We start from the raw sequence: 12,415 nt of genomic DNA on the forward strand, positions 1-12,415 counted from the left end.
TGAAAATCCCCATTGTTAAAATTAATTGCTTCGAAACTATTTTAAAATACATCTTTTCAGGAACAGTTTCTTTACATTTACCCACGTTGAATAAAATATGTGTTTAGTTTTGTAATGTTGAGTACAACCCACTCAAGCACAAGAGGGCCAAAATACAGCTCCTTTGCTGAAAAATGAGAACAGTACTGAAAAGCCTTGAATTAGTTTTATTGTTAAAATTTTCGTCAAAAACATTTTTATTCTATGTAGGATAACAATAAGAAAGATAATAATACATAGGGGTCGTTTTCTTTCATTGCGTAAATACTGCAACTACTGGATATATTAATGGTGCTGTATACAATGAGTGATATTTCTAACAGTGGCGAGGGCATGAGTTAAAACATATTGGATTTGTGTACCACAAACTGAAATATATCCGGTATTTACACAAGAAAACACATGTTGTTTTTAAATCATATACCGAATATGCTTTTGAACAGAAGCCTTGAAGAAAAATACTCAAGGCTTTTCAGTACACCACCCATCCCACCCCCATTACGTAAATTCGCCTGACTTTTATTGGCTGAATGTACACAGCTTTAAGATTATGAGGATCCAGTTGGTTTCTCGTATTAAATCACACTATTGTTATTTGGTACATAATGTTACTCTATCTGAACACAAAGTAAGTCCAATTTATATATTTCCCACTTAACTGTATAATAGATATGATAAATCTCAATGACAAACACGTTACATTACAAACAGATAACGCTTCATCGAGATCGGATTGGTTGTCTATAGGGGTTACGCATTTTCGATTTACCGCAGATGCTATACAGCAGCCATTATTGTCAAGCAGCGCCTTCTTTATGATGTCACGTGATGCACCCAGTTTGTATTGGCTTCCGGACTTGTTCTCTGATATTTTTGTTTGGTGGAATAGAGTGTCAGAACCTTACTTAGTCTCTTGCACTATACCCTACAAAAAACACTACTGGATAACATTTGTGATGGGAGAGAGCACTTAAATACATATATACTTCTAAACAAAAGCAATACAGTACAATTAACACTGAATTGTATAGGTACAGTAATAAGTTCTGGAGTGCACACTAAGAAAGATTGCAATTTAAAAAAGAAAGAAATGAAAATATGTAAATTCATCAAAGATGATAACAATAGGTCCGAGTGGGTTAGATATCGTTTACTCTTATACACAACCTAACAGTCGACCATTTGATTGAGCAGGTAACTATAGTATTGTACGAACATGAGCCATTCTAAACATTCAACTTTTATATAGTGTCAGTTATACATGTGTCACCATACTCTAATGCAGATTGCTTCGAAAGTGAAGGCATACTTGCACATATCTTGCTCATTCAAGACCTTGCTAGAAATAATTATTGAATTCTTCCGTGATATTGATGAGATGGCTTTATACTAGAAGCGTGATCAAAACTGGATCAGAAATATGTCTACCAGAGTTGTAATAAGCAATTGTTAAATGGATGGTTGTCTTACGACAACGAAGCCAAACGGTCACAGGACCAAATCAGAATCTACTCTAGAATTGCGTACTGGTGAGCAAAACTGTTCAGTTACAGTGAAATCATATATACATATATATATATATATATATATATATATATATATATATATATATATATATATATATATATATATATATATATACATTAGAATACAAAAAGCAAATTAAACTTTCATACAAGAATAAAAATATAGCAACTTCAAGACAGCGTCTAACGAGAATGGGATTGAAACTGTATGAAACAGAATTCTAACTGTACTTGCTATTCATGAAATCAATGTAAATTAAAGACGTTTTTCTTTGTTTGCACGACTAATTGATACAAATCCGAAAGGTGGTGCTAAGAATAAACCTGTACGAAATTCATTAGGTTGCTGCGTCTTCTCAGCTTAGCCGGTTCATAATACAAAAGCATAGCATAGTCACATTACCAAGAAGAATAGGTCCTAACAACCTCAATTTATTTTTTACGCTACTATCATAAGTGATACCGCTGAATGCGCAGCATCATGTTTTATGGCCGGATGTGCTACAGTGTGTAGAAAACGGATCCACGAGTAAAAATAAATTAACATATTGAACGAAGCATGAAAATACAGGCATGTCATCTGCTATTTAATATATCTTTTACTTGTGAATATATCCATCGTATTTCATAACTATTTACAATCGTGTCTCTTATAAGTTGGGACTGAAATCAACATTCCCTCTAAGCGAATGGTAGATGTGCGCGCTATGCGAGCTGCATTGTGCAAGCATTACGGTGACTTGAGCAAAATTTTAAGATCTTTGTCGATTGCGATGAGCGAGATATCTGATCAGCTTAGAGAGAAGGTTGACTGAAATGTTTTCCACTAGGAGCAACGTTTGCTGATAGCTAGTAGTATCCTCTAAAGAGAAACCGATTTAAAGTTTTAATTTTTTATTTCAGCTACCTTGCAAGATCAGATTATTTTTAAGGTCAATGCTCAAATCATATTATGTACGCCAATAATCACATCCTATTATTACCTACGTGATTATTCATATAATATTATTATCTACGTGACTATTCGCATCATATTATTAATCAAGTCATTATTCTCATAATATTATTATCTACGCCAATACTCACATGGTATTATTATTTACGCCAATACTCAAATTATATTATTATCTACGCCAATCCTCACATCATATTACTATCTACATGATTATTCCCGTCATATTATTATCTACGTCATTATTCTCATCATATTATTATCTTCGTCATTATTCTCATCATATTATTATCTACGTCATTATTCTCATCATATTATTTCGTCATTATTCTCCTCATATTATTATCTACGTCATTATTCTCATCATATTATTATCTACGTCATTTTTCTCATCAAATTATTATCTACGCCAATACTCGCATAATAATATTATGTACTCGATTATACACATCATGTGGTTCAAGTTAGAAACTATATAAAATATGCTTTTGCAGAATAATGTAATTGTGATGACTTTAATCGGATATATATAAAAAACTTTACTTTCAGTCAAGCGTAGAACGTAAAGAGGATGCTGTAATGCAATTGTGTGGTCCATTTGCAAATCAGGTGTTATAGTTTCGTCCATTTCTTCAGCGGTAGCCAAGATATTTGCGCAAATTCATGGCAAACACGGAAACGCCGGTTGTGCCCGTGCAAACTGTTCCTCCCCTGAAATTTCCCTTCGGTTAGACAGAAAGCAGAAGTACAGAAGCTAAAGGAAGTACTCTTAAAAGGTACTCCGAATATAATTTTAAAAAACTTTTGATAGTTTCTATTGGCATGTATAGTGTTATTTTTAGAGCCAGCCAAACTCGTCAGCTCAATAAAATAACTATGTGCGTTCTCTCCACTATCCCTATCAGCGATCATGACTGAGGGTATTGTGATTGATTTACACCTGGGTAACATAACAATACTCTCGATGGCAGCTATACAAGAGATGACTACTAACATAAAATAGTATGTGAATTCGAAATTAAACATTTCAATATAAAAATCAATTAAAAAACATCGAAACATACCACTGATCTGATGTGATTTAAAAACTAAGATTTTAACAGCTGATTTAAAGTTATATATATATTGCAGATTATTCTTAATAACAATGAGCCATAAACTCCCATTTTGTATGGTGTTAGAAAGATAAATGCTGGAACTAAGCCACTAACAAGATGGTCTTTAGATAAATGCTGTCGATACACGTCGTCAAGCCTTGGAATATATGCTTCTGCGTTTGAAAGAGTTACCTCCCACAACAAGTGAAATGAATAGACCAGTGAGAGAATTCATTACTTGGCTAGGAATTCATTATGGCAAGCTGAATGATGCACAATTCTGGACCTGAAAGAAGAATGTGCTTGGACCGTTTATAATTGTAGACATGCGACACGTGTAGATGTCTATGGAAGTCTCAATACTTATTTCCAACTGTCTTGTTAGGTCAATGTAACGAGCGATCTGATTGGATCAGTTCGTTTCAGCTGCATCTAATAAGGTAGCGTAGCGAATATGCTGTTTCAGATGGTATCAGATGCTAACACAAATGTGGAACAAAGTTGATTGAAAACCTAGACTTGCGAATGTAGGTAACACTTGGTGTAAAATATATTAAATATCTCCAATATATTTTCTGACATAAAGTTTATGCGCATAAGTGAGACTTAATAGTTTAATTCTACCCCCATCGCAATCTCTCCTATATTTTCAGCTTCATATTGACTGATGCTTGATCTAGGTTGGATGTTAATGGTCATTTTGTTTTGTTCTTTTTGAAGTCAATGTTTTATAGATTTGCCTCTTCCAGCCTACAACAAAGAACAGGATTAATGAAAACAGAGTTGTATTTTATCCGAACATATGTTTTTCCTAGTCTTCAGTTAAAGACAGTGACTTTGTAAATACATTATAACTTTGTGTTCAGTGACAAACAATGACTTTGTCAATACATTTATGACTTTATGTTCAGTAACAAACAATGAGATTGTCAAGACATTTATGATTTTTTTGTTCAGTGACAAACAATGACTTTGTCAATACATTTATGACTTTGTGTTCAGTGGCAAACAATGAATGTGTCAATACATTTAAATTCTTTAGTATTCTTTAGTTTTGCAGTGGATCGACACACACAGACAGACGGACACACGAGTAACATCAAAATCAGTTTAAACACCCGTATACAACCATTCGCACATACACCTGACTGCATACATGCAGGGAGACATATATAGACAGAAAGGCGGACGGCCCTGGGATATTTTCAGCTAAAATATCACTCAAACCAATATATTAACCGGATTCAAAATTCCTAAATATGAAATCGTATACTTTTAAAATAAACTTACCTCTGAGTGGAACGAACAAATTTAGGGTCAAACAATCTTCAGTCTGTGTTTTGGTGAATTGAGATATCCTTAGCATTTGAATTACGGAGGTGCCTTGCGTTGTCGTTGCAATACTCTTTTCACGCAGGACCTTTTGTGCACAAGCTGCTCTATGATTCCATGCGGACTTAACGCCCTGCCATCGTTCCTGAGGGCTTGTGGGCGGCATGAATCTAAGATAATCGTTTCTAACAGCCGCATATTGTACGCCGCTAAATGCCTCAACAGGTTTTAGTTGAACACTAGCGGTGTTGGGAAACTCTACCAAAGCACCCCTTAACTGTCCATATTTAGTGGAAATTACGGACGGACCTAATTGTTTAATGATAACTCTTGGCGTTAAAATTCCCAAACTTGCAATACAAATAGCACATAAAAGCTCAAGTCTCAACGAGACCATATTTTGACGCTTTTCAATTTGTTCAAGAATAAAGAAAACTTTCCTCTTTCCAGCGAAGAAATAATAGAACATAGTTAAGAATCAAACGAATCATGCATATGACACATCACTCTGTTTCAATGAGTACACTTCGATAATTTATCATGTCGTGCTAGTTGCTTCACTGTGACACACATTACATTCGCTATACAATTAACTATAAAGAGTACCCACTCATATTTCTGACAGGCGAAAAGTAGGTGGAAATTCGCATTATTTTGAATCACGTTGTCTACAATGAACAGACAGGCACCTATATACGTATGCTCTCAATCGAATGAAGCACATTGTGCTATCCTAGCTCTGTATTGGACTTCAAGTGCTTCCATTCAGCGATCGCGATTTGCTATTTCCAGCGCGTTCTTGGATTTCTAAAACACTTGTTATAGGCTAATTTTCTACCAGACACTCGTTTCCGTGCAGATTAGAGATGTTTTGTTAACAGACTATGTATCGAAACGTTAAAAGAAAGAACCGTATATATCGTTAGTATCACATTGTCGCAGGAAACTGTACAATGTTGAATCAATGAATATTCAGTTGGTTATGTGAATTAAACCAGATGTTTCAATGAGCGGTATCAATAAGTTTGACAAGTGACGCCGTTAAATAACGAGGCATTGTTAACCATCATTATATTCCCATTTTATTCCCGTGTCTTGCAAAATTATTATCAAAATGTCGGTTGGTGTTTTTGCCTGGTTATGAAGCTTTAGGAACAAACCATAAAGGCAACTCAAAACTGAAGAGGAATAATTATTTCATTGGGCGAAAGTAATGGAGTCAAGAGGACAGATTGAAGCGAAACAGAACTAAATTGAAGCCTCATTTCCGACTGCAATAATGGATCGTTGACTCTGATTTCAACCTAGAAAGAGAAACTGTCAAGATATAGACGAAAGCCTGTTAGTTACTGTTTCCATCTGCACAACTGAATGACTCTCTGTCTCAGTATGGTAATCCACTGTTTTATTATGATGTCATCACTGTCATTCAAACAATCGAATACTGGTATCATTCGAATAAATGCTTGACTCGCCTTTAATCCGTTTATGTCGCTGACTCTGTTAGTGAACAAACGCATCATAGCCGGCCATTTTTATTTTAGAGCTAAACATCTTGTTGACATATTGAACTTTATTCCCAAGATTTTACAATATTAATTTTTTTGGAGAAATTCCTGATAGCATTATTTGATAACTTTAAGCAACAAATAAAACGTAGTGGTGCCGAAATAAATGAATGACAAAACTATGAGCCTTCACGTTTTAAAAGACAGCTTATATGAAAGAAGCTTGTCGCATTTGCGCAAATAATAAAATTGTTGAATGGGATTTTCCATTGATAGTAGATACCGTATGAAAACAGACCTAGTCTAATTCCTCTATGCTGCTGAGCCAATTTGGATCATCTTTGGCAGAAAATGTATTGACGGAGCATGATCTATCAAAAGTTTTTTTTCCAAAGCGGCTAGCAACACCAATATTTCCACGATTTCATCGATTTAAAACAAAAGAACAAGCATGTATATCTTGCCAAATATGGAAGTTATGCATCTAAATGCATATAGCAACATTAATACTACTGATTACTTGAGCGCTTGTCTTCTTTTTGTTTATTTAAGAATTTCTAACACTGACCAGCCCGGACAGTTCCGATCTGAATATTATGTTAGAACGTCCCCAGTACATCAAACGACAGTTACTGTAAATTGTGCATATTCATTTGGGTGCGATATCTATTTTTATGCTGACTGTGTTCAGTGTACCAAAGGTATACCGCAGGTCATTACGCTGTTCTGTGAAAATAAAATGAATTTATCGAGCTGGATGCATGCCCATAAGAAAGCAAATATCCACAGAAAATCCATTATTTACATCATTATGTTGCAATACGTGACCGAAGCTACTTGTAGGACGTTATACTGATGAACATTAATGGATATCATTTTGACACGGTAAAATATGTTTTTCAAGTACAAACAGTCAATAAAGTTGAATGTAATTGCCATCTGAGAATAGTGTCTTCACTGCTGTTTGCCAAATATAAATTATTGATAATTTATATTTAAGTTATGAAGAGATCATATTTGTGCTTGCCAACAGGTATGGAATATACACTAACGAATAAATTAAAAAAATCCCTTTTTTTCTGCAGAGACCTTATGCCTTTATGGAATATACACTGATAAATAACCTTATAAAGTCGTTGTTTTGCTATAGAGACACTATGACATTATGGAAAATACAGTAATGAATAACCTTATAAAGTCGTTGTTTTGCTATAGAGAAACTATGACTTTAGGGAAAATACACTAACGAATAACCTGAAAAATTCCTTTGCTATAGAGACCTTGTGCCTTTATGGAATATACACTGATGAATAAACTTAAAAAGCCCTTGTCTTACTATAGAGACACTATGACTTTATGGAATATACACTAATAAACAACCTTATAAAGTCGTTGTTTTGCTACAGAGACACTATGACTTTATGGAATATACACTAATGAATAACCTTATAAAGTCGTTGTTTTGCTATAGAGACACTATGACTTTAGGGAAAATACACTAAAGAATAACCTGAAAAATTCCTTTGCTATAGAGACCTTATGGCTTTATGGAATATACACTAATGAATAACCTTATAAAGTCGTTGTTTTACTATAGAGACACTATGACTTTATGGAATATACACTAATAAATAACCTTATAAAGTTGTTGTTTTGCTATAGAGACCTTATGGCTTTATGGAATATACACAAATGAATAACCTTATAAAGTCGTTGTTTTGCTATAGAGACACTATGACTTTATGGAATATACACTAATGAATAACCTTATAAAGTCGCTGTTTTGCTATAGAGACACTATGACTTTATGGAATATACACTAATGAATAACCTTATAAAATTGTTGTTTTGCTATAGAGACACTATGACTTTATGGAAAATACACTAATGAATAACCTGAAAAATTCCTTTGCTATAGAGACCTTGTGCCTTTATGGAATATACACTGATGAATAAACTTAAAAAGCCCTTGTCTTACTATAGAGACACTATGCCTTTATGGAATATACACTAATGAATAACCTGAAAAATTCCTTTGCTATAGAGACCTTGTGCCTTTATGGAATATACACTAATGAATAACCTTATAAAGTCGTTGTTTTGCTATAGAGACACTATGACTTTATGGAATATACACTAATAAATAACCTTATAAAGTTGTTGTTTTGCTATAGAGACACTATGACTTTAGGGAATATAGACTAATAAACAACCTTATAAAGTCGTTGTTTTGCTATAGAGACACTATGACTTTATGGAATATACACTAATAAATAACCTTATAAAGACGTTGTTTTGCTATAGAGACACTATGACATTATGGAAAATACACTAATGAATAACCTTATAAAGTCGTTGTTTTGCTATAGAGACCTTATGGCTTTATGGAATATACACTAATGAATAACCTTATAAAGTCGTTGTTTTGCTATAGAGACGCTATGACTTTATGCAATATACACTAATAAATAACCTTATAAAGTTGTTGTTTTGCTATAGAGACCTTATGGCTTTATGGAATATACACTAATGAATAACCTTATAAAGTCGTTGTTTTACTATAGAGACACTATGACTTTATGGAATATACACTAATAAATAACCTTATAAAGTTGTTGTTTTGCTATAGAGACCTTATGGCTTTATGGAATATACACAAATGAATAACCTTATAAAGTCGTTGTTTTGCTATAGAGACACTATGACTTTATGGAATATACACTAATGAATAACCTTATAAAGTCGCTGTTTTGCTATAGAGACACTATGACTTTATGGAATATACACTAATGAATAACCTTATAAAATTGTTGTTTTGCTATAGAGACACTATGACTTTATGGAAAATACACTAAAGAATAACCTGAAAAATTCCTTTGCTATAGAGACCTTGTGCCTTTATGGAATATACACTGATGAATAAACTTAAAAAGCCCTTGTCTTACTATAGAGACACTATGCCTTTAATGAAGTGAGGATTCCTTCCAGCATAGTCAATACATAAATTGTACTGGAATTACAGATTAAAGTTAGGTCCAGTGTTATTATGTAATATGCTTCTGACCTCTTGTATATGGTCTGAGAAACATCAATTATATGTACATCGTTATGACTGCTAATACAGCTAGAAGGTGATTTTTTAAAGTATATTATATATATATATATATATATATATATATATATATATATATATATATATATATATATATATATATATATATATATATATATATATATATATATATGTGTGTGTGTGTGTGTGTGTGTGTGTGTGTGTGTGTACATGCTGACTTTATACAAAGGCAAATGTAAAAAAAGGAATCTGTATGTCAGGTTTCAAGCATTAGGAAACTGAATTAAAATCAGTCAGGCAGTTAGGATGATCCACAATGAGATCATATCAACGATGAGATTATTGTTTGATAATTAGTGTTTTCCATTCTCATCTCAAATAGTCAATTTTACATACGAATAATAATTATTATATTCAGTTAATCTGACGATTCTCATTAGTGCATCGCATATTATTTTTCTTTGCACCAAATTTATGAATTTGCTTCCCTCAAAATAATGTATATCTCAACAGAACACAGTGAAGTATTTTGACATGGGCTGCTATAGTACTGAAAGAACTAGGGAAATAGATCTTCTGTACAATAGAAATAATTAGAAAACCAGCTTTAAAATAAGACCCTTCGGAGTCGCTTTCACTTATTTTGATAATGATAAAGCGTCCATTCCCTATTATTACACAGTAAGCATAGAAATAATATTTCCAAAGGATAAATCTTATAAATTCAACCAAAAAAGATATTTATTTAAAAATCCCGTACCAGAAACACATTTTCACGTGTAATCAATCTCATTGAAAGAAACATGTTTGCTTCAAATTGGGCTCCAAGCATTTATTTCGCACCCCCACCACAGAGCGTTGATCCTCCATCGACTTTTTTTTTGGCACATTTGTGTGTTAATATTAAAAAGATGCAGAATGTTACTGGTAATGACATCAATAACTTACAGCGAACATATTCGAAATAACCATAACAGCCTTGTTACAGCTTTCATCGGTAGTGGAACAAGAGCTCGAGACATCCGGGGACAATGTTTTTTTGTGGCGCCCTTTTTTACTACAGAGAATAGTTTTCATGTCAGCTGCCAACCTCTCTCTTCCCCATCCCCATCCTAAAATGTTTCCTGAAGAATTGCCCACCCACACCCCCACCACGCCCTTAGACAACGATGAAAGTGAAATACTGTGAAACTTTCACCTGCACCACTCCCGTAAATCCCAACAGTGCCTCTTCGCCTGGCAACATAAGGGGAAATTGCCCCATAGCACCTTCCTCGCACCGCCGTCGTCTGTCATAAGAGTCATTAATTGCCTTTATGGTTTATAAGATCAGAAGATATGAAATTCATAAGCGAATGAATTATGTCTGAAAGTGAGCTTTGATTTATTTCTATATACAATTTATTACCAGTGCAGTTATTACTGGCAATGATACGTTATTTTCCAAAATTAATGAATGGAAATAGATGACCTATCAGTTTTGATACGACGCATATATCGACACATCATTCCTTGCTTATACGATCTCCTTCCCGCACGCCAAAAATGAGCTCGTTAATCAAGTAACCAAGAAGAACGAAAATTTATTTGTGTGATTTACACACGGGGACACATTGTTTATTGCACAATTTGTAAGGCGAAATGTATTTACGTTCAAATTGCGTCTCACCTTCCTTTCATTTCTCACATTCTAACTAGCACAGGTCACCGGTAATGAGACCAGAAATGGAGATTTGATATGGGCGAACTGTATTTGTTTTTCTGTTCATCACGCAGTGCTGACTTGCACACTATACAATTTAAACACACTGAAATAGAGTTTTTAATTAGCTCGTTACACTAAGTTTGAACAAATATATCTCAAGTATTTGCCTGTTCTAAACTTTGTTAGGCATATGGTATCCTTTGTGATGATTGGTAGAACTGACTATTGATTAAACATTCTCTTTCCCGTTATTCCTACTAATTGTCTAGATAGACAACTGCAGATCTATTACAATGTTTAGATCCCGTAATCCGTTTTCCCATTTCGTAGATACACACATCCAATCTCAGATTTCATGACAGTGGGTATCTTATTTCTATGTTGAGCAAAAATACTTGAAATGTATGTATAATAGAAAGCGGTATCTGGTAAAAGCAAATGTATATTATTTCAGAATAGAAATCCCAAATGATCATGCTATGGTAGACTTTACACACACACACACACACACACACACACATATATATATATATATATATATATATATATATATATATATATATATATATATATATATATATATATATATATATATATATATATATATATATATATATATATATATATGTGTGTGTGTGTGTGTGTGTGTGTGTGTGTGTGTGTGTGTGAAGTGGCAAATTTTACGTCGATCTAACAAGAATACATTAGCTGAGACCAGACAACCATTAATTAGATTTATGGAGACAAGCGCGTATCATATCGCCATACTACCGTGTGCGGTAATGTCCTTTAGAGGGAGAATTCTGTTCCTAATTAAACATTTGTTTATACAGCAGCCAGGCGGACAAATTTAGGACGAGGAAAACTTCATTTTCATGGTAAAGTTGTCACAATTGAGAGAATGCAGAAACTCTGTTACTCAAACTACCAGGGTCAAGTTGACCCTGACTTTGGCGCCTCTGGAGAAAGGCGGCAGAGATATTTGATTCTGATTGGTACGTTAAATGAGAGGGCGTGTTCCAACACAAAATTTCATAGGTTTTAATATCGCCCGCATCGAATTTTAATCAGTCTAAGCTTTTCCTACAAGAGGAGATCCAAAGGTTACGACTCCGGGAATTTGCAAGAAATTTCCGTAAAACTGTTGTCCAAAAAGGGGACGATTGTCGAAAGGAACCGACGA

The 12,415-nt window shown here is 33.9% G+C and overlaps 1 protein-coding gene across 3 annotated transcripts in view; it reads right to left on the minus strand.

Moving 5' to 3' along the window:
- The window catches only part of LOC149799929 (neuroligin-4, X-linked-like), a 391,654-nt gene that overhangs the window by 63,083 nt on the left and 316,156 nt on the right, over window positions 1–12,415 (minus strand). The window contains exon 1 of one of the 3 annotated variants that reach the window (XM_089959386.1): window positions 4,905–5,588. The exons of the other annotated variants lie outside the window; for them this stretch is intronic. Coding sequence (XP_089815512.1) covers window positions 4,905–5,415 — 511 coding nt within the window. The 5' untranslated portion in view covers window positions 5,416–5,588. Of the gene's footprint in view, window positions 1–4,904; window positions 5,589–12,415 lie in introns of those variants that run through there. 3 annotated transcript variants of the gene reach the window in all.

The sequence above is a fragment of the Sinohyriopsis cumingii genome, chromosome 5 (genome assembly GCF_028554795.1).
Source record: "Sinohyriopsis cumingii isolate HCF-2022 chromosome 5, ASM2855479v2, whole genome shotgun sequence".
NCBI classification, from domain to species: domain Eukaryota; kingdom Metazoa; phylum Mollusca; class Bivalvia; order Unionida; family Unionidae; genus Sinohyriopsis; species Sinohyriopsis cumingii.